This window comes from Neoarius graeffei, chromosome 16 (assembly GCF_027579695.1).
Source record: "Neoarius graeffei isolate fNeoGra1 chromosome 16, fNeoGra1.pri, whole genome shotgun sequence".
Classification (NCBI taxonomy): domain Eukaryota; kingdom Metazoa; phylum Chordata; class Actinopteri; order Siluriformes; family Ariidae; genus Neoarius; species Neoarius graeffei.
Window position 1 is genome coordinate 28,879,497 of NC_083584.1, and position 23,701 is coordinate 28,903,197.

At 40.2% G+C, this 23,701-nt stretch overlaps 1 protein-coding gene across 1 annotated transcript in view; it reads left to right on the forward strand.

Annotated features, from left to right (window-relative positions):
• pdk4 (pyruvate dehydrogenase kinase, isozyme 4) overlaps positions 1 to 23,701 on the forward strand; it is a 77,891-nt gene that overhangs the window by 50,630 nt on the left and 3,560 nt on the right. The window contains exons 3-10 of the mRNA XM_060942747.1: positions 5,227 to 5,298; positions 6,550 to 6,734; positions 7,046 to 7,135; positions 13,924 to 14,001; positions 15,105 to 15,181; positions 22,478 to 22,576; positions 22,698 to 22,808; positions 23,136 to 23,249. Coding sequence (XP_060798730.1) covers positions 5,227 to 5,298; positions 6,550 to 6,734; positions 7,046 to 7,135; positions 13,924 to 14,001; positions 15,105 to 15,181; positions 22,478 to 22,576; positions 22,698 to 22,808; positions 23,136 to 23,249 — 826 coding nt within the window. The remainder of the gene's footprint in view (positions 1 to 5,226; positions 5,299 to 6,549; positions 6,735 to 7,045; positions 7,136 to 13,923; positions 14,002 to 15,104; positions 15,182 to 22,477; positions 22,577 to 22,697; positions 22,809 to 23,135; positions 23,250 to 23,701) is intronic.

Sequence of the window (23,701 nt, forward strand, 5' to 3'; positions counted from 1 at the left end):
GGTGAGGGGAGACGGGCCCGCGGCCGGGGCGCTGGTGGACCCCGCCGACGCGAGGAGATGCCGGAATGCCTCGCGATCTTCCTGCTGGGCCAGCACCAGGGCTTCGAAGCGCCGCTCTTGCTCCTTTCGGAGCGTGACGAGCGCCTGGTGCTGGCTTTGCTGAGCTGTGGCGAGGGCGTGGACCAGGTCCGCGAACGGGGAGGATTCCATGGGGCTGCAAGGTTGGTGCTCCACCTTTCCCGGGTTTCGACACCACTGTGGCGCTCTTTGAAGTGTGGGTGGAGCACAGAGGACGGCAGGACAACGCTTCAGATGGAAAAAAGGCTTTTTATTCCCAGACTTTTCAGTTTACTCGCCAGTTCTTAATCTGATAGCGTCACACACACATACACACACACACTGTGTTCTTGTCCCGGGATGAGCTCTCCTCTGCTCTCCCTCTGCCTCCTTAAATAGGGCGCGGTTACTGGGAAAACACACAAAACACAGGTTAATTACCATCAGGTGTAGTGATTCTGCCACTCACCTTCCCTGACTCCGCCCTCCTGTCACAGACTGGCGCTTGACCACGCCCCCGCTGCCACACACAGTTTTCTCAATTTAACAGGAGTTGTGTTGTTCTTCTGGATAGGCATTCCTACCATATAAGCTCATTTTTGAAGCCACACACAAAAAATAAAAACTATGGATCAAAATCTTTCACATCTAATGTGCACCATGGTACCGAGAAACATTTAGCTATTCAACCTGAATGTTAAACAGGCTAAACTTGGCTAATGAGCTAATTGGCAAATGGCTAATAAATTAAACTTGGCTAATGAGAGTAATGAACAAAACTGTAAGTTATGGTATAGCCTGGGCGGCACGGTGGTGTAGTGGTTAGCACTGTCGCCTTACAGCAAGAAGGTTCTTGGTTCGAGCCCAGTGGCCGGCGAGGGCCTTTCTGTGCGGAATTTGCATGTTCTCCCCGTGTCCGTGTGGGTTTCCTCCGGGTGCTCCGGTTTCCCCCACAGTCCAAAGACATGCAGGTTAGGTTAACTGGTGGCTCTAAATTGACCATAGGTGTAAATCTGAGTGTGAATGGTGGTTTGTGTCAGCCCTGCGATAACCTGGCGACTTGTCCAGGGTGTACCCCGCCTTTCGCCCATAGTCAGCTGGGATAGGCTCCAGTTCACCTATGACCCTGTAGGACAGGATAAGCGGCTACAGATAATGGATGGATGGGTATAGCCTGACAGAACTACAGTGGTGCTTGAAAGTTTGTGAACCTTTTAGAATTTTCTGTATTTCTGCATAAATATGACCTAAAACATCATCAGATTTTCACACAAGTCCTAAAAGTAGATAAAGAGAACCCAGTTAAACAAATGAGACAAAAATATTATACTTGGTCATTTATTTATTGAGAAAAATGATCCAATATGACATATCTGTGAGTGGCAAAAGTATGTGAACCTTTGCTTTCAGTGTCTGGTGTGACCACCTTGTGAAGCAATAACTGCAACTAAACGTTTCCGGTAACTGTTGATCAGTCCTGCACACTGGCTTGGAGGAATTTTAGCCCATTCCTCCATACAGAACAGCTTCAACTCTGGGATGTTGGTGGGTTTCCTCACATGGACTGCTCGCTTCAGGTCCTTCCACAACATTTCGATTGGATTAAGGTCAGGACTTTGACTTGGCCATTCCAAAACATTTAACTTTATTCTTCTTTAACCATTCTTTGGTAGAACGACTTATGTGCTTAGGGTCGTTGTCTTGCTGCATGACCAACCTTCTCTTGAGATTCAGTTCATGGACAGATGTCCTGACATTTTCCTTTAGAATTTGCTGGTATAATTCTGAATTCATTGTTCCATCAATGATGGCAAGCCGTCCTGGCCCAGATGCAGCAAAACAGGCCCAAACCATGATACTACCACCACCATGTTTCACAGATGGGATAAGTTTCTTATGCTGGAATGCAGTGTTTTCCTTTCTCCAAACATAACGCTTCTCATTTAAACCAAAAAGTTATATTTTGGTCTCATCCGTCCACAAAACATTTTTCCAGTAGCCTTCTGGCTTGCCCACGTGATCTTTAGCAAACTGCAGACGAGCAGCAATGTTCTTTTTGGAGAGCAGTGGCTTTCTCCTTGCAACCCTGCCATGCACACCATTGTTGTTCAGTGTTCTCCTGATGGTGGACTCATGAACATTAACATTAGCCAATGTGAGAGAGGCCTTCAGTTGCTTAGAAGTTACCCTGAGGTCCTTTGTGACCTCGCCAACTATTACACGCCTTGCTCTTGGAGTGATCTTTGTTGGTTGACCAGTCCTGGGGAGGGTAACAATGGTCTTGAATTTCCTCCATTTGTACACAATCTGTCTGACTGTGGATTGGTGGAGTCCAAACTCTTTAGAGATGGTTTTGTAACCTTTTCCAGCCTGATGAGCATCAACAACGCTTATTCTGAGGTCCTCAGAAACCTCCTTTTTTTTTTTGTACCATGATACACTTCCACAAACATGTGTTGTGAAGATCAGACTTTGATAGATCCCTGTTCTTTAAATAAAACGGTGCCCACTCACACCTGATTGTCATCCCACTGATTGAAAACACCTGACTCTAATGTCACCTTCAAATTAACTGCTAATCCTAGAGGTTCACATACTTTTGCCACTCACAGATATGTAATATTGGATCATTTTCCTCAATAAATAAATGACCAAGTATAATATTTTTGTCTTATTTGTTTAACTGGGTTCTCTTTATCTACTTTTAGGACTTGTGTGAAAATCTGATGATGTTTTAGGTCCTATTTATGCAGAAATATAGAAAATTCTAAAGGGTTCACAAACTTTCAAGCACCGATGTATATACTGAAATTGCCCTATACTGAATGTGAGAGAGTTTAGTAGTAGTTAACTAGCCAGCTAGTTATTTGTTACAGCAGGAGGGTGTGGGGTTATTTTTAATTTTCCTGTTCATGCACTGTATATTCATAAATCCAGTTAACTTGATTGATTGATTGATTGATTGATTGATTGATTGATTGATTGATTGATTGATTGATTGATTTGTTGATTGAATTTATTGAGGTAAAAGGACATGCAAATGAGCTATACCATACACATATACAGGGGTTAAATTGGGATTGGTTATGTGGGGGGGCTCTGCCTCGTACCCGCCCCTGCCCCCGCCGCCCTGCCCCAATATACTTTTTGGAAAATAACCCTCTAATTTGATAACCATATCATATTGCACAGAGATATACACCTTATCTGTGTGTTGTAGGCCTATGTGTGTCTTGTAGTGCCCCCCTACACATTATGGCAGTTTGAATGTAGATTGGTTGGCCAATGTAACAGATTGTACAGGTTGTTGTACATTGGTTTGAAGGAAATGATTAGTGGGGGGTCTGGGGGTCCTCCCCCAGAAGTTTTTTATTATCATACATGTTATTTGCTGAATTCTGGTGCATTTTAATAAGTTGTTAGCTGACTTTACAGAGGTAGGTTGAGCAATATCATGTTAAATCTTGTCACATGCCTACAGGTGAAAAATGTGAAGGAGAAATGTTCAGTGAGAAAATTTGAAGGCTTGCACAATCTTAAACCAAAACAGTTGATTTATTTTGGAGGATAAATGTTAAATATGCCAAAACACTGTCAGTCAAATTGTCAATCAAATATATTCATGCAGTGAATGCAACCAAATACAAACAACACTATAACATTGGAAGCATTTATTATTATTATTGTTATCATTATGTATTCAATTATTTATTTGGCATGTGGTGCTTTTTGTATTGTCTAGAACATACATAAGATGAGCATATTATAGCAGCAAAATAGAAGCACAATCATTTGAATGCAGCAAAACTTTTGCTGCATTCAAATGATTGTGCTTCTATTTTGCTGCTATAATATGCTCATCTTATGTATGTTCTAGACAATACAAAAAGCACCACATGCCAAATAAATAATTGAATACATAATAATAACAATAATAATTACACTAATAATACACTAAAAATATTAACAATAAATAATAATAAATTAACATTAAATTAAATATTAACAATAAATAATAAAACACTAATAATATTAACAATACAGTGAACATAATCATTATCATATTTTTTATTATTAAAAACAAAATATCAAATAATACTGAAGAGGGGAAAAAATAATAATGATCTAAATATGTTGTGTTTTTATTTTTAGACAATATGTGTTTTGCTAAACACATACTGTCTAAAAACACAACATATTTAAATCAGTATTATTTTTCCCCTCTTCAGTATTATTTGATATTTTGTTTTTAATAATAAAAAATATGATAATGATTGGATCATATGCAGGTAAAAGGGGAGACGGTGTACGGAGAAAATTATAAACAAGTCACAACGCTGAAACACAAGCCCAAAAACCCGCAAACCACGACTTCTGATTTTTTTTTAAAGCGAGCTCACAAAAAAAGAAACCCCAAAGTCGCTTATAAAAAGCGGAATTGGCAACCCACGCAGTGTTCCAGAAACCAGAATCTCTGATCGCAAGTTCTGTTCTAAATAGCTTTGACAGGTCGTCTTGTTATCAGGAAAACTATGATCTATCTCATAAAAGTCATGGGTTTATTGATTAATAAAACGATATTTAATTATTCAGAACTGAAAATCGTGAAAAGGGTTTGTTGCTTTTGATGTGTGCGTGATCATATGCCATCCGCTCCGAGCTTATGTGCCGGGGCTCAGCCCCGGACAGCCCCGGCCCAATTTAACCCCTGCACATATACACCACAACTGAAAAACACAAAACTAAACCAAGGATTACACAAAAAAAGTGTAAAATACACTTATTTCAATTGTGGTCCCACGATGTTTGATCCTGAGCTTTGGTTACTGTTTGTGTGGAGTTTTAAATGTTCTTCCCATGTTCATGTGGGTTTGCTCCAGGTTCTCCAGTTTCCTCACACCTCCCAAAAAGCATGTCAGTAGGTCGATTGATGGCTCTAAATTGCATATGTGTGTACGAATGTTTGTGCATGGTGCCCAGGGTGTATTCCTGTCTCACACCTTGGATAGTCTCCGGATCCACCACCACCTTGACGAGGATAAAATGCTTACTGAAGATGACTGAAAATTTTGAATGCTTTTAAATGACACACATCAGTGTAATATGTATACTTTATTTCCTTTCAGTATTCAGTGCGCTCTCACTAATCTGATATTCTTTTTAAACCAGGTATACACAGAGTCTGATGGAGCTTGTGGACTTCCTGGAAAAAGATCCTGAAGATAAAAATGTTTTGCAGAAGTGAGTTTGTGTGTTTTCTAATTAACAATTGTTTGCCGAAGGCAAAGTGAATATCGGTAAATAATAACCGAGTCGAAGTTATTATTCACTGATATTCAATTGTTTTGGTATAAATACACGGGATTATAAAAAAAATCATATTTAAAAAAAATAATTTATTTCAATCTTCAAAAGCAGCATGCAAATGTAATAACGGCGTGGCGCAGACTTGTCACTTATCTACGCCGAGTCACATAAAATACTTTGTTTTAAAGTAGATAAAATAAATCACAATTCCACCTGAATTGTGGATTTGAATAGTTTTAGACCAAACTTTGTAGCACCTTTAGTGCTTTTAGAAACAGCATTTTCTTTCATGGTTTGTAATTCTTCCTCACTTACAGTGACAAAGCGATTGACCGCCATTTTTCTGAGTCGCTCGAAGTGATTATCGAGAAATAGTCCGAATTTCTCGACCAATCAGTGCACGTGATTATAGAAAACCACCTGCGTTGGGGGCATCGTGGCTAAGGTGGATAAGGCGCCATACCATAAATCCGGGGACCCGGGTTCGATTCCGACCCGAGGTCATTTCCCGAGCCCTTCCCGTCTCTCTCTCCCGTTCATTTCCTGTCTCTACACTGTCCTATCCAATAAAGGTGAAAAAAGCCCAAAAAATATCTTTAAAAAAAAAAAGAAAATCACCTGCGTATTTATACTAAATGGTGTTCGGACTCTGTGAGTGCTTTCACACCTCTGCGTCTGTTTGCTTTCTGAATCGCAGAGTTAAATCAATACCTATGGTTCGTTTACTATTACGAACACAGGTTTTCTGCTAAATAAATTATTAGATCTAAATAACTAGTTTAAAATGTTTTGTGTATCATATCCAGCATTTGTTTTCTCTTTTGTTTATTCATCCAAGTTTCCACACTTCTATAACTCTGTCCTTTGGTTCAGTTTATGCCTTCTGGCTCAGTTTAGCCTGCCTTCATTTACAAAAATGCCGCAACCCAAAATCCACAGCATGTAGGGTTACTTTCAGCAACTGAGCCGTTCAGAGTAGAATCACTTCCTCATTGCATTCGAAATACGAGTTCACTCTGAACCGGATTGAGCCTACCTCTTTCAGACGATTTCACTTGAGTGTGCTTGCTGTAGTCTTGCCTGCACAAACAGAAGAATGCATGAGGGTTCATGTGAAAGCACCCTGTGAGTGACACGCTGTGATTCTGCTCTACTAGTGCCTTAACAGATTACTTGCTCAACCAGGTTCACAGAGACACTGATCAACGTGAGGAATAGACACAATAATGTCGTGCCCACGATGGCGCAGGGAGTGCTGGAGTACAAGGAGGCTTTTGGCGTGGATCCAGTGACCAATCAGAATGTCCAGTATTTCCTCGACCGCTTCTACACGAGTCGTATCTCGACACGTATGCTTATGAACCAGCATAGTGAGTATTCGAGATGAGCTTCAGATCTTCACACTGTGCTCTTTTATCTTCTTTTAGTCTTCATTTTCCAAATGTTATAGCTCTAACCCTTTGAAAACTATACATATGTAATTAAACAGTTCTGAGTATTGAGATATTTATAATAATGACCATTTCTTGCATTTAGAGCTCTCGCCTATGGCTTTTAGGAGGCACACGTGGCCCTAACCCACTCCTTTACTGTCCTTTGCTTTGTATTGGTTTACACAGAATGTGTAAATATTAAAAGCCTCGTCAACAACATATATGTAATCATCTGTATTTACTTCCAGCACTGATCTTCAGCGGGAGCACAAACCCAGCTCACCCGAAGCATATCGGCAGTATCGACCCAAGCTGTGATGTAGTGGAGGTGGTAAAAGGTCATGAGTCATCCTCTGCAGTAAAATCGTATATACAAGTTTCATGTTTTTGTTATGTGTTATAAAGAAGTGAGCAGATCAGAGAGTGATTACAGTATTTAGCCATGAAGTTTAAATATAGAAATGCCTGTTAAAGAGTCAGTAGTTAGTTTTCTGATAAGATCTTGTAGCACATATGAGTACAAAGGTTTGCATGAAATCAATTTTTCCAATTTATGCTTAAAAAATCTAAAAAAAAAATGTGGCTATCCTGCAACAGATAACAATCCAAAACATCCATTATCTGTAGATGCTTATCCTGTTCTACAGGGTCGCAGGCAAGCTGGAGCCTATCCCAGCTGACTACGGGCGAGAGGCGGGGTACACCCTGGACAAGTCACCAGGTCATCACAGGGCTGACACATAGACACAGACAACCATTCACACTCACATTCACACCTACGGTCAATTTAGAGTCACCAGTTAACCTAACCTGCATGTCTTTGGACTGTGGGGGAAACCGGAGCACCCAGAGGAAACCCACGGGGAGAACATGCAAACTCTGCACAGAAAGGCCCTTGCCGGCCGCTGGGCTTGAACCCAGGACCTTTTTACTGTAAAGCGACAGCGCTAACCACTGCACCACCGTGCCGCCCCAATCCAAAACATAAGAAAAAAGTGTATAAGAAAAAAATGTTTTATTTTACACTGGATGATTCGTAATTAATTTTACCATATTGCCAAAATGTTAAAATTTAATTGCAGAACATAAGAGAAAAAGAGAGCATCAAAAATATGAGAAAAATGTTTAATATAACAAAAATATATTCTGTCCTAACTGTGAATACTAAAATGATGAAAATGGGGGGGGGGGGTCCTGCAAAAGGAAAAGTGTTTAAAAAAAAATCAGAACATCCAAAACATGAGAGAAAAAAATAATAAAAATTATGTCTTACAGTTTGTGTCTGAAAATATTAACCCAAAAATAATAAATAAATAAATAAGAAAGAAACATGGATGTCCGGCAAAAGGACAACAATCTGAAATATTTTAACAAAATTTAAAGCAGAATACACGTACATAGTGTCCTCCATGATTATTGGCACCTGTTATTAAGATTAGTAAGTAAAGTAGCTTCATGTCACACTGAAAAAAATGAGAAAAATCCAACCTTTAATTGAAGTAAATTTATCCAGAGAAAAACAAATCCCTCATCAAGAAATAATTATTTTTAACAAAAACGTGCCACTATTATTGGCTCCCCTGCATTTAATACTTTATACACCCTCCCTTTGCCAGTAAAACAGCACCGAGTCTCTCCTATAGCATTTTATAAGGTTGGAGATACAGAGCAGGGCATCTGAGACCGTTCCTCTTTACACAATCTCTCCAGATCATCCAGGGTCCTCGGCCCTCACTAGTGCTCTCTCCTTTTCAGCTTCACCCCACTGGTTTTCACTGGGGTTCAGGTCAGGGGACTGAGATGGCCAGGGCAGGAGCTTGAGTCTGTGCTCAGTGAACCATTTTTATGTTGATTTGGACATACGCTTCAGATTATTGTCCTGCTGGAAGAGCCAATGACGACTCAGTTTTAGTTTCCTGCCAGAAGCAGCCAGATTTTGATTTAAAATGTATTTCATGAAGTTGATGATGCCATGTACCCTAACAAGGTTTCCAGGCCCTTGGAGGAAAAACAGCCTCAAAACATCACAGAACTTCCACCATATTTTACAGTTGGGATCGGGTTCTTTTCATTATAGCCATCCTGCTTTTTACACCAAACACACCTTGAGCGTTTATTGCCAAAAAGCTCAGTTATTTTTGTTACATCTGACCAAAGAACACAGTTCCAGTCAAAGTTGTCGCGTTTTGCAAACTTCAAGTGTGTGTGTGGGGGGGGTGTTAGACCAAAAAAAAAATTTTCTACCCCCTCCGAAATATGGAGATGATCTATCGAAGTATGGAAATACCAATATTTGGCCAACTGAAAAATGCTAACCCCCCTGTATGTACCCTCTGAAGTTAATAACCCCTCCAAATAGTCAAAAACTGCCTTTTTCACTAATATAATGCCGCTTTTCCACTACAAACGCGGCTGAGCCGTGCCATGCTGAGTTGGGCTGAGTTGAGCTGAGCGGGGCTGTTGGAGTTGCATTTCGACTACAACCGCGCTGAACCATGCTGGCTGGAAGTGGGTGGACACATTGGGTGGAGTTAGCGAAAGTGGGTGGACGTCAGGTGATGTCGTTAAGCAGCGCAAACAGTGACATCAGTGACTACGTTTACATGCACGTCCAAATCGAGCTGCTGTTGGTAATCGAGCAAAGGGTCCCAGCAGGGGTGCCAGAGAAATCCAATCCTACATGCACAAGTGAAATCGGGCTATTGTGCAAGGTGCATTGTGCACCCGAGCCACACGTGGCGCTACACGCCCCATCGTGTTGGTACACTTCCGGTTGTCGTCATGAAGAAGAGCTATAGTGTTGCCAGATACTGCTGACGTTTTCCAGCCCAAAACATGTTCAAATCCGCTAAAATGCACTTAAAACCCCCAATCTGGCAACACTAGCAGTTCCGTGTTCAAGCTGTTCGGCTTGCTCTAACAGACTATGGCTACAAACTGTCCGGCGCAGACCACTGTTTTGTAAGAAAACTTATTTTGCACAATAATATTTTTCTAAAGTCCATTTTTTGCTTACAAAAAAATATATTTTTTTGCTTACAATTTAACTTATGTCTTAATAAACACACAAAAAGTTCAATTGTTTTGTTTTTATTAACATTCTTCAGATGTTGGACATTATATATATATATATATATATATATATATATATATATACACACACACACACACACACACACACACACACAATGACTTGTTTATGTACACAATTCACAGCTATGCAACAGCTGTACAGATGTATTTGGTGATACAGTAAGTGAGCTAAATTTTAACAGTGCAAACAATGCCACAAAAAGAAAAGATTCATGCCGTTGTCATGATTCGTTGTCATGCCGACCGAGGCTGTTGTGTTTACCGCTTGTGGTCTCGTAACTCGTCACTTCCGGAAGTAGCTCGACAACTAGCTCGATAGGGTATACATGCTAGGGATGTCCCGATCAGGTTTTTTTGCCCTCCGATCCGATACCGATCATTTGATTTTGAGTATCTGCCGATACCGAGTCCCGATCCGATACTTCTTATAATCCATAAAAAATAAAGACGAGGAAAGAAACGGATCCAGGATGTTCCTCATTTTTTATTTAACACCTTATTTTAACATCCAACAACTCCGTTAGCAAACAGAGCACTTACGTGAGGCAGTTTCAACAATAAATAACAAATAAAAAAAAAAAAACTTAAAATACCTGGCAGGAATGTAAACAAATAAAAAAAATAAAGTGCCACAGTGCCGGTAATTTGCTTTTAAGAACACATCTCACAGTGGTGTACAGTAATTTCAATTAAGGAAATGAACGTTTTTCTTGATGAAAACAAGCATTTCTACCCTTTCAGGTTTGAGCCCGTTTCTTTTGTCATCCAACGAAAAAAAAAATGATCACATGCTTTGCTTTCCGCTTCGAACTGCTTCCGTGTTCAACTTTGCCGGCAACAGGCAGCCAATAACCAATAGCGTCTCCGCTACAAAGTGATGTCATGCCGCACGCGTTGATGTTGCTGTGTTGAGACAAGAGGTCTGGTCTCAGTCTGTGCCAATGCATAGCTATTGATGTGTTAAAAATGAGAATATATAGATATATATCCGATCCCTGATCGGGAGGCAATGCCCGATTCCGATCGAGTCTGAAACCATGTGATCGGGCCCGATTTCCGATCACGTGATCGGATCGGGACATCCCTAATACATGCACAAGGTAGCTCGGCAGAAATCGCATAAACTAGGTCGTGTAGCTCGATTCCGAGAAATCAAGTTCGGTTCAATTTCAGCCGAATTAAGGTGTATACATGGCATTTTGAACTTCGATTTCAGTCGAGCAACGGCAGAAATTCGATTCTCTCTATGTGCATGTAAACGTAGTGAGTGAGCTTTTAAGCGGTAGTCTCATGACCCAAATAGTAAACAATAAACATGAAGTCGTTAGTGTTGCTGGTCTTGGTTCTGTGGCTTGTTGTCACCGACAACGCCAACAGATACTGGCAAGAGCGTATAGATGAGGCGAGGCGCATAAGGCTTCAGAAATTCTCGTAATTCGTAATTCTTCTCCTTCCGGGTTTGCGGTGTTTACAGATCCCAGCATGCTCGCGGGGCGTGTGTGGGCATGTGAGGACACTCCTCCTCACCAATCAGTGCACAGGGGAGTGTCTGCTCACGCCCCCGGCCTCACTCGGCTCGCTTTAGCTCGCTTCAGCCCCACTCCAAAACCGTGCGAGTTTTAGGGGCTAAGCAGGGCTGAAGCGAGCTGAGTCGTGCTGTTTTTTGGTAGTCGAAACGCGAGCCGTGTCGGGCTGAAGCGAGCTGAAGTGAGCTGAAAAAGGGTAGTGGAAAAGGGCCATAAGTATTCCTTAACGGAAATAACTCTTAAATATAACATCAAAAATCACAGTAATAACATTTATTTCTCACAAAAAGAGTTGTTAGAAACCCTCATTTTGTCTCTGTTTATGGGTTTGAATCAGAGTAACGAATTCTCCATCCAGCAGCATCCCTGGATCTCTGTGCTTGACCAGCACACTTCGGCCGCAGCAGATAGAGCATATTCTGAATGATGTCCTTCCCTGTTGGAAGCATCCCAGAAGGGAACTCAGCCTGCTCTATGTACTCTACTACACCTAGTATCTTCTTAGCTTTTGACCGTGTTGCAACAGAAGCCATTATTTACCTGCAAGAATACAAATAATGACTATTTAATACATTGGGAGATATAATTCAGATATGAATCATTTGTGCATACTGGTTCTTAAAACTAAATTAGTAACCTTAAGTAATGATCCTCTGTGCTTAAAAAGAGTTCATATTTGAGGTATTACTGAAGAGTGTGACATTCATCAGTAACTTTAAAACTTGCTGAAAAAGAGCAGAATTACCATATGTTTAATTTACTTGAATGTAAGGTTACTTACCACTAAGCTTATTACCTTAAAATAATGATCATCTGCACTGAAAATGTTGTAGTCGTACCTAGTGGCATACCTGAAGAGGTTCGCATTCATCGATAACTTTAAAACACATTAAAAAAAGCAGCATTCTAATATCAAACAGCACTGTAATCAGGGATGAGAGTTTTCCGCTTTTCGGCGGATTTCCGCTTTTTCTGAGTAAAAATCAACCTTTTTATATTATGCCAAATCCGTTGAGATTTTTTTTTTCTTCATTTATTGAGGGGGGTTGGGGTATGTTCCTTCGTGATACTCAAGCGTAATTCATTCCTACGATGATGTTACATGTTTACATTTTCGCCGTCTTTAGTCTCGCTAAGTCTCGCGGTAGAATACGTGTTATCTACAATGTAATTGGCCAAAACATCGATGGCGAGAGCATGATAGCCAGTCATAACAGTTCTTACAAGAGTGTGGGAGAGAACAAAAGCCAATCATAACAGTTCTTACAAAAGTACCCGCATCTGTTCTATTTTATCGAAACTTGAACATGTTCATCGTCGCTGCTCTTCAAAAATACGTTTCTCTTTCGTATCGGCTTTTTTACTCAAAACGCCGAGTACAATTGACAAGCGAGACGAAGCAAAGGTACGTGAAATCAATGCTGGTATAAAAAACAGAGAGGACTGACAAGCTCGTCTTTGGCCAAAAAGCTGAAGAAGTCGTCGAAATGATCAAATGAAAATGAGAAGTGACTGTGAACTATAAATAATTGTATAAAGTGTACATAGACATTATCCCATAAACTTAGCATTCGTTTGATTTAGTACATTGAATATGTATATGATAGTCAGTAAATCTGAATTAATGCTGACAGTTTTGAAAACTTAAATATTTCAAAAGACTTTTTGAAGAAATCATGTGCAACTAATGAGGACATAGGGAGAAAAGGTCAGTCACCCTAAAATTTTATTTAATATATGAACATTTTGATAATTAATAAAACTTAAGTTTAATGTGAATTTAGTTTGTCGTTTTTGTTGATCATGAATTATAACCATACCCTTGAATGTAGAATGTGATTTTATCTTGAATTCAAACAATACTCCTATTGATTTGAAACATATTTTCATGTAAATATATAAAAAAGACAACAGATATATTTTTTTATCTACTACAGCTCAGATTGCAGGACAAGTGGTTTGTAAGGCCTTATTTTTCAAAATTTTCCGGGGGGGCATCTTAAAGCCCCCCCGTTGGCTTCGGGCGCCATCTTGTTTTCTGCTTTTTTGATGACCACCCACTCTCATCCCTGTGTAATGTATTTTGTCATATTGTAAGAATGGAAACTTTCAGAGGGTATGTACAGGGGGGTTAGCAAGGTTCAATTTAATAAAATTTGACATTTTCCCACATAGATGGATCATCTCCATATTTCTAGGGGGTAACACATGGAAAAGTCAAAATTCTTAAAATAACAACCCCCCCTAATTCAAGTGCTTATGTTTGTGGTAAACGGAGATAAAAGGCTTTTTTTTTCTGGCATACTTTCCAATGTCTTTGAATTCAAAGACAATAAAAGACTTTTAATGTCTTTCCAGCCACTGTTTGTCTATTTTGTTTCCTGCGATGATGAAGAAGCACTTCTGTAAATTAAATTTCATCTTCATTTTGTCCTTGTACTTTAAATGTCTTGACTTCACTTTCAATATTCAAGTAGTTTCATGTTTTTATTCCTCTCTCACTGCAGATGCATATGAGAGCTCCAGGATGCTTTGTGATCAGTATTACCTAATGTCTCCAGACGTGAAGATCGAGCAAGTGAATTGTGAGCAAGACCTTTCTTTCCATCCAATCCTTCCATTCAGTCTTTCTTTCGTTTTGTGTCCTGTGCATGGTGCGTTCTCACAGGGTGCTATGGACTGAATAATAATATGTTGTTTAGTAAACATGGTTTCTCTTTGAAAAACCTTTAACACAGAACGGCACAGACAGAGAGGCTGTACACACTGGACATTCGCACTTATCACGTTACTTTTGGCACATTGTATGGGACTGTATTGTTTTTTTTTTCCTGTTTACAAGGTTTATGACATTTTCTGATGTGAGATCTGTTTCATGCTGCTTTTTTCACAGCCTTGATTATCTCATCTCATTATCTCTAGCCGCTTTATCCTTCTACAGGGTCGCAGGCAAGCTGGAGCCTATCCCAGCTGACTACGGGCGAAAGGCGGAGTACACCCTGGACAAGTCGCCAGGTCATCACAGGGCTGATACATAGACACAGACAACCATTCACACTCACATTCACACCTACGGTCAATTTAGAGTCACCAGTTAACCTAACCTGCATGTCTTTGGACTGTGGGGGAAACCGGAGCACCCGGAGGAAACCCACGCGGACACGGGGAGAACATGCAAACTCCACACAGAAAGGCCCTCGCCGGCCACGGGGCTCGAACCCAGGACCTTCTTGCTGTGAGGCGACAGCGCTAACCACTACACCACCGTGCCGCCCCCAGCCTTGATTATCCTCCTGTATTTCAATTCTTGAGGTTATTAGTTAGAACCATAATATTTTACTCACTGCCATGCAGCTTGATAAGAAGAGCCAGAATGACCTTTGATCTATTGGTATTGAGAAATAAATCAGTCTGCGTTCAGTAGAGTTCAGCGCTCATACCCCAGTCATGCCGAATAAACAAGATGAATTTTTCTGAGAAGACCGAGGCTCAAAGGGCAGAAAGTGCAGCAGTTACTAGTAATAGGTTACAAGTTAGACACTATAAATATGATTAAGTGCAGAGATGCGGACACCTTTCATTTTGTGTACAACTTAGAATAAATGCAGTACAGACGAGTGTTCACATAGCAGTCATATTGTATATAGGATTTTGACTACATTTTCTTCCCGTTTCCATTTTGTTGCAGCGAAAGACTCTAGTGAACCTGTGAATATCGTCTATGTGCCATCTCATCTTTATCACATGATCTTTGAGCTCTTTAAGGTACAGTCAGTATTTTTGAATATTTCAGTATTTGAGAGAGACTGCTCCCTGCGAGAACAATCAAAGTATCAAGCATTTATTTTTAATACCAGTTACTAGCAATCAAATTAGTTGATCCAAAAGTATTGGCTTACAACAGTGTGCTTACTGTTGGTGGAATGACCTTCCCATTGAGGTTAGAATTGCCGACTCTCTGACCACTTTCAAGTGCAGACTGAAGACCCACCTCTTCAGGCTGCACCTCTCCCCTTCTTCCCTGCCCGCTGTGTAACTGCATTTCGGTCTAAACCAACCCAGGCTGTGTACTGTCTACCCTAGGGTTAAAGTGCATATCACGGGTAAATTCAGGAGCAAGATCAATGTAATTATCCTATTTTATATTAAACTTTGGTCAAATATCTGTAACATTCTGCATTCTCTGCAATTTTGTTACCAAAAATTCAGTTGAAATCAAGCCATTTGAGGCGAATTGGTCCGCCTCTGTAAAAAACTTGGCATTTGAATTTCCCGGGAAACACTGATTTTCATGACGTCACATGTGGGACGCCTCCTTCTGAATCCTACGTCAGCGCTGGTTTGTTTATGAGAAAACGACCTGGTGGTTTTCTGCAAATTTCTTCAACGTTATCACGTAATTATTAAAATGGTTAACAGATGTATCGTAGGAGGGTGTAGCAACACCAATCTTGATGGGATTAGTACTCAGCATTTTCCAAAAGACCGGACAATGAGAGAGAAATGGGAGCGCTTGGTCTACACAGGCTGTGCACTGAAACCGTGCGAGCTCTCGCAGCCTGCTGGCGCTTCCGCAGGTGACGTCACGAATCTGGCTCCAGACTCCCTTGGGATTTTTCCAGACGCGTTTTGTTATTTTATTTTTTTTCTGCTGTAGACAGATGGCCTTGTGCAAAATTACCCTTCTGGATGAGTGTGTAAAGGGACATACTTTCATATATTAAAAAAAACGAAATTGGTCCAGAATATGCACTTTAACCATTTGAGTTCTCTACTAAGTTGTATTTTATAAGGTTGGTTTGTTTCCTTGGCTGTTCTGAGTATTAATACTTCAACAGAATAGTACACTAGCCCTGTGTCCGAATTCGCTCCCTACTCACTATATAGGGCAGCATATAGTGGGGACGCCATTTTGTAGTGCTGTCCGAAACCTTAGTGAGGATTATTTACACCCTATATAGTGCACTCAAAGTATCCCAGAATGCATCATGAGAAGTAGCATACAACCGATGGTCACTAACCAAAGCAATATTCATGCTTGTAATCATGCATTGCGGTCACGCTGAGAGAAATCAAATTAAAAGTCTCAAATTTGATTTAATAAAAGGCAAAGAAGAAAGTATTCAGCCTTAATTTTAAAAAACTGAAAGATGCAGGTACTTTTGTATTGATTCATGTGGGAAATGCGCTCAGTATAATATGTATTTATCACAAAAATACATGCATGTATTTGTTATTTTGAAAACCCACCAGCCGACTGATCTGGCACGTTTTAATTGTGCGACAGTAATGATGTAAATACCAGCATGACGGACTAGTATCCAAAAGCGTGTTTTTGTTTTTTTTTCATTTTACCAATGAGCTCACTAGATAGATAGTAATCCCCTATATAGGGAATATGGAGTAGTGAACGATTGAGCGATTTCAGACACAGGGTAAGTATTGCTGTCACTTGTTCAGTTGGCACTAGAACTTTCTTATCTAGATGTTCAGCATTTCGTGTACCCGACTTCTGCACTCGTTGTACGCCGGTCTGGATAACAGCGTCTGTTAAATGCCATGTAATGCAGTGTAATTTAATGTACCGTGCTTACTGGCATTTTACACCTTTCAGCCATAACGTTAAAACCACCTGTCTAATATTGAGTAGGTCACCTTGATGCCTCCAAAACAGTTCCTGTCGAGTCATGGACTCTACAAGATTTCTGAAGGTGTGCTGTCATCATCTGGCACCAACACGTTAGCAGCAGATAAGTTGTGAGGTGGGGACTCTGTGGATCGGACTTGTTAGTCCAGTACATCGCACAGGCACTCTGTAGGATTGAGATCTGGGGAATTTGGATACCAATTCAACACCTTGAACTCTTGTCATGTTCCTCAAACCATTCCTGAGCATTTTTTTACAGTGTCACAGGCCGCATTGTCCTGCTGAAAGAGGCCACTGCATTAGGGAATGCTGTTGGCATGAAGGAGTTTACTTGGTCTGCAGCTATATTTAGGCAGGTGGTATGTGTCAAAGTAACATCTACATGAATACCAGGACCAAAGGTTTCCCAGCAGAACTTTGCCCAGAGTATCACACTGCACCCACCGACTTGCTTTTTTCCTATAGTGCATCCTGGTGCCATCTCTTCCCCAGGTAAGCGATGCACACACACCTAGCCGTCTGCATGATGCACAAGAAAATTGTGATCCATCAGACCATGCCATCTTCTTCCATTGCTTCCTTCACTTCCCATGTGCATCAATGAGACTTGGGTGCCCATGACCCTGCCACTGGTTCACCGGTTGTCCTTTCTTGGACCACTTTTGTAGGTACTCACCTCTGCATACTGGGAACACTCTACAAGACCTGCTGTTTTGGAGATGCTTTGACCCAGACATCTCACCATCACAATTCGGCCCTTGTCGCTCAGATCCTTATGCTTGCCCATTTTTCCTGCTTTCAACACGTCAGCTTTGAGAACTGACCCTTCACCTGCTACCTAATATATCCCACCCCTTTACAGGTGTAATTGTAACAAGTTAATCAAAAGTGATATATCTGACTTCACCTGTCAGTGTTTTTAATGTCATGGCTGATCGGTGTATGAATCATTCAGAGTCATTGAAAAGCAAGGCAGCAAATATTTAAATACTAATCAACTAACACCTTGGAGTAATAGCAGAGGTAGAAGAAAAGAAGATCCTTGCAGACAGAGAGAAAAACAAAACAGAATTTTACCTCAAACCCATACCACATGTCCGTGAACAGACTGACTTCATGCGAACAGCATTTAAATAATTTACAACCCCGATTCCAAAAAAGTTGGGACAAAGTACAAATTGTAAATAAAAACGGAATGCAATAATTTACAAATCTCAAAAACTGATATTGTATTCACAATAGAACATAGACAACATATCAAATGTCGAAAGTGAGACATTTTGAAATTTCATGCCAAATATTGGCTCATTTGAAATTTCATGACAGCAACACATCTCAAAAAAGTTGAGACAGGGGCAATAAGAGGCTGGAAAAGTTAAAGGTACAAAAAAGGAACAGCTGGAGGACCAAATTGCAACTCATTAGGTCAATTGGCAATAGGTCATTAACATGACTGGGTATAAAAAGAGCATCTTGGAGTGGCAGCGGCTCTCAGAAGTAAAGATGGGAAAAGGATCACCAATCCCCCTAATTCTGCGCCGACAAATAGTGGAGCAATATCAGAAAGGAGTTCGACAGTGTAAAATTGCAAAGAGTTTGAACATATCATCATCTATAGTGCATAATATCATCAAAAGATTCAGATAATCTGGAAGAATCTCTGTGCGTAAGGGTCAAGGCCAGAAAACCATACCGGGTGCCCGTGATCTTCGGGCCCTTAGACGGCACTGCATCACATACAGGCATGCTTCTGTATTGGAAATCACAAAATGGCCTCAGGAATATTTCCAGAGAACATTATCTGTGAACACAATTCACCGTGCCATCCGCCGTTGCCAGCTAAAACTCTGTAGTTCAAAGAAGAAGCCGTATCTAAACATGATCCAGAAGCGCAGACGTCTTCTCTGGGCCAAGGCTCATTTAAAATGGACTATGGCAAAGTGGAAAACTGTTCTGTGGTCAGACGAATCAAAATTTGAAGTTCTTTATGGAAATCAGGGACGCCGTGTCATTCGGACTAAAGAGGAGAAGGACGACCCGCGTTGTTATCAGCGCTCAGTTCAGAAGCCTGCATCTCTGATGGTATGGGGTTGCATTAGTGCGTGTGGCATGGGCAGTTTACACATCTGGAAAGACACCATCAATGCTGAAAGGTATATCCAGGTTCTAGAGCAACATATGCTCCCATCCAGACGACGTCTCTTTCAGGGAAGACCTTGCATTTCCCAACATGACAATGCCAAACCACATACTGCATCAATTACAGCATCATGGCTGCGTAGAAGAAGGGTCTGGGTACTGAACTGGCCAGCCTGCAGTCCAGATCTTTCACCCATAGAAAACATTTGGCGCATCATAAAACGGAAGATACGACAAAAAAGACCTAGGACAGTTAAGTAACTAGAATCCTACATTAGACAAGAATGGGTTAACATTCCTATCCCTAAACTTGAGCAACTTGTCTCCTCAGTCCCCAGACGTTTACAGACTGTTGTAAAGAGAAAAGGGGATGTCTCACAGTACTAAACATGGCCTTGTCCCAACTTTTTTTGAGATGTGTTGTTGTCATGAAATTTAAAATCACCTAATTTTTCTCTTTAAATGATACATTTTCTCCGTTTAAACATTTGATATGTCATCTATGTTCTATTCTGAATAAAATATGGAATTTTGAAACTTCCACATCATTGCATTCCGTTTTTATTTACAATTTGTACTTTGTCCCAACTTTTTTGGAATCGGGGTTGTGTGTGTGTGTGTGTGTGTGTGTGTATATATATATATATATATATATATATATATATATATATATACACACACACACACACTTGGGTCCATAAATATTTGGACAGAGACAACATTTTTCTAATTTTGGTTTTGTACATTACCACAATTAATTTTGAACAAAACAATTCAGATGCAGTTGAAGTTCAGACTTTCAGCTTTAATTCAGTGGGTTGAACAAAATGATTGCATAAAAATGTGAGGAACTAGAGCATTTTTTAAACACGGGCTCAAAAGTAATTGGACAAATTAAATAATTGTAAATAAAATGTTCATTTCTAATACTTGGTTGAAAACCCTTTGTTGGCAATGACTGCCTGAAGTCTTGAACTCATGGACATCACCAGACGCTGTGTTTCCTCCTTTTTAATGCTCTGCCAGGCCTTTACTTCAGCGGTTTTCAGTTGCTGTTTGTTTGTGGGCCTTTCTGTCTGAAGTTTAGTCTTTAACAAGTGAAATGCATGCTCAATTGGGTTGAGATCAGGTGACTGACTTGGCCATTCAAGAATATTCCACTTCTTTGCTTTAATAAACTTCTGGGTTTGTGTTTTGGGTCACTGCCCATCTGTATTATGAAACGCTGACCAATCAGTTTGGCTGCATTTGGCTGGATTTGAGCACACAGTATGTCTCTGAATACCTCAGAATTCATCCGACTGCTTCTGTCCTGTGTCACATCATCAATAAACACTAGTGACCCAGTGCCACTGGCAGCCATGCATGCCCAAGCCATCACACTGCCTCCGCCGTGTTTTACAGATGATGTGGTATGCTTTGGATCATGAGCTGTACCATGCCTTCACCATACTTTTTTCTTTCCATCATTCTGGTAGAGGTTGATATTGGTTTCATCTGTTCAAAGAATGTTCTTCCAGAACTGTGGTGGCTTTTTTAGATGTTTTTTAGCAAAGTCCAATCTAGCCTTTTTATTCTTGAGGCTTGCACCGTGCAGTGAACCCTCTGTATTTACTTTCATACAGTCTTCTCTTAATGGTAGATTTGGGTATTGATATGCCTACCTCCTGGAGAGTGTTGTTCACTTGGTTGGCTGTTGTGAAGGGGTTTCTCTTCACCATGGAAATTATTCTGCGATCATCCACCACTGTTGTCTTCTGTGGGTGTCCAGGTCTTTTTGCATTGATGAGTTCACCAGTGCTTTCTTTCTTTCTCAGGATGTACCAAACTGTAGATTTTGCCACTCCTAATATTGTAGCAATTTCTCGGATGGGTTTTTTCTGTTTTCGCAGCTTAAGGATGGCTTGTTTCACCTGCATGGAGAGCTCCTTTGACCGCATGTTTTCTTCACAGCAAAATCTTCCAGATGCAAGCACCACACCCCAAATCAACTGCAGGCCTTTTATCTGCTTAATTGAGAATGACATAACGAAGGAATTTCCCACACCTGCCCATGAAATAGCCTTTGAGTCAATTGTCCAATTACTTTTGGTCCCTTTAAAAACAGGGTGGCACATGTTAAGGAGCTGAAACTCCTAAACCCTTCATCCAATTTTAATGTGGATACCCTCAAATGAAAGCTGAAAGTCTGGACTTTATGTCCATGTCCATTATATAACTATAACTTGAATATGTTTCAGTAAGCAGGTAAAAAAAACTAAATTTGTGTCAGTGTCCAAATATATATGGACCTAACTGTACGTGTGTGTGTGTGTGTGTAAATTATATTTAAGTTATTCCACAAAACTGAGTCGTACATGCTATCGAGGCACGTAGTTGGCTATAAGCCATGTACGACGAGACTGAGTAGAATAACTGTTTTATTCTCTTCACATTCACTGGCTTTTGAGAATCAGAGCATTTTTACTTTTATTTTTTGCAAATTCGATAAATAAAAACTTTATACAAAACGTCCGACAAACTCATTTCTGCTTAGACTGTAAACAAGCCGGCAAAATGACAGGAGCAATTTGTGAAAAATGCTATAATAATAATTCTTTAAAAATAAAAAAAATGTATGTTCTTACCATCAAATACTTTTATTCTATATTTTGTTGCCCTTTTTTGTATATTTTTTTGAGGTTTTGTTTTCAAGTAGGGTTTTTATTTTGTCCTTGGTTGTTGGTTCAGCAACACACTCCACCATCTTCTTCTTTTTCTTCTTCTTTAGGTTTTTTTTTTTTTTTGTCAGTTGGCAAATCAACTTAAAGGTGAATTACCGCCACTGACTGGGCTGGAGTGTGGAACAGGAGATATTGGGGGGAGGGACACTATATTCTTTGAACTATTTTTGTTTCTTTTAAATACTTGATAAAGTGATATATCTGACCTGATGCGCTCTGCCATTTTGTTTTTCTCTACTCACGGTATATGAGCTAATAGCCTAGTAGTAGAATAGCCAATCAGCGCTTGCGATTGCTCATATCCAGGGAATGTGGATAGAACAAATAATTTTATTTACCTTTGGTATGACCCCTGTTTTAGCTGAGGAAGCAGTTTTCAGGCGTCTCGTGCATTACTTTCGCAGTGGGTTAAAAATGAGCTGCTGAAACCTACCACTATTTCCATAATAGCAGGGATTTGTAGAGTTTTAAATTCATTTAGTGGACCCCACCAGTGTTTAAGCGTGTCGTTTATTTTTCCCACCTTTAAATCATTTGAATCTGTTTGAACAGAATGCAATGAGAGCGACTGTAGAAACCCATGAGAACAGCATGTATCTTCCACCAATTAAAGTTCGGGTTTCTCTTGGACATGAAGACCTGACCATAAAGGTAAGTTTCCCTCTCACTGTTCTGCTTGGTGTGATTGAGCACAAGGAAATTGAACATTGCTGTATGTAATTGCATAAGATAAAGATGTGCTTTGAAACAAACCTAATTGTTATAATTGTAGATGTCAGACAGAGGAGGAGGTGTGCCCTTGAGGAAGATTGACCGTCTTTTTAGTTATATGTATTCTACAGCACCGAGCCCTGTCATTGACAACGCTCGCAATGCACCACTGGTGAGATGGAGCTGCTTCGTTTCATTGTATTTGAACGTGAGATCATTTGTAGAGTTGAGTGCAAAAGTTTGCGTAAGAAAAAACGTCATCACATCCGTTAGCTGAGAAACCAGTTCATCATAAATCATTTTCATTCTCCTGACCAGTTTTAACAGCGATGGTTAATTCTACACATATAAAGTGCAAATCCACCGGATTCACTGTTTTCCTAAACTGGTTCTAAGTGTAAACAGTGTGTTAATAGACATTTGCCAGGTTGTAATTTAGCAGAGTTACAGTCAGCTCAGCCAGTCATTTACACTGGGTTTAATGTCTGGGTGTGTGCAGGCTGGCTTTGGTTACGGCCTTCCCATCTCACGCCTCTACGCTAGGTACTTCCAAGGAGACCTCCAGCTCTACTCGATGGAGGGATACGGCACATCAGCCGTCATTTACTTGAAGGTGCGTTGCAGTTACATACATTCTGCCGTTTGATCTATGAAGCTAGACTCATATTAACATTAGCACAGTAGTACTGTGTACATTTGCACAAATATCTCTATTTTTCCACTTTTTTTGTTTGGTTTTTTTTGTGCATGTTGAACTCTGACCTTGACTAAACCTTTTTTGGGCGGTGTTTTTGGGAACAGCAGTTGTGTTTCCTACATGTGTAAACATGGGTGTTGAAAGAAAGAGCACATGGGTGAATAGAACAAACAAATATATTTTTTTTTATAGGTGGAGAGTAAAGGTCAAAGATATTGCCTGGAAATTATATCTTTATATTTTTAAAATGAAACTACACTGAGGATTTTATATGTCCGTCTCAGAAACTGGTCTCTCATTTGGGACATTATGGTCAAAAAATACATTTTCTAATTTTACTTTTTTTTTTTTTTTTTAAATTTACCTAA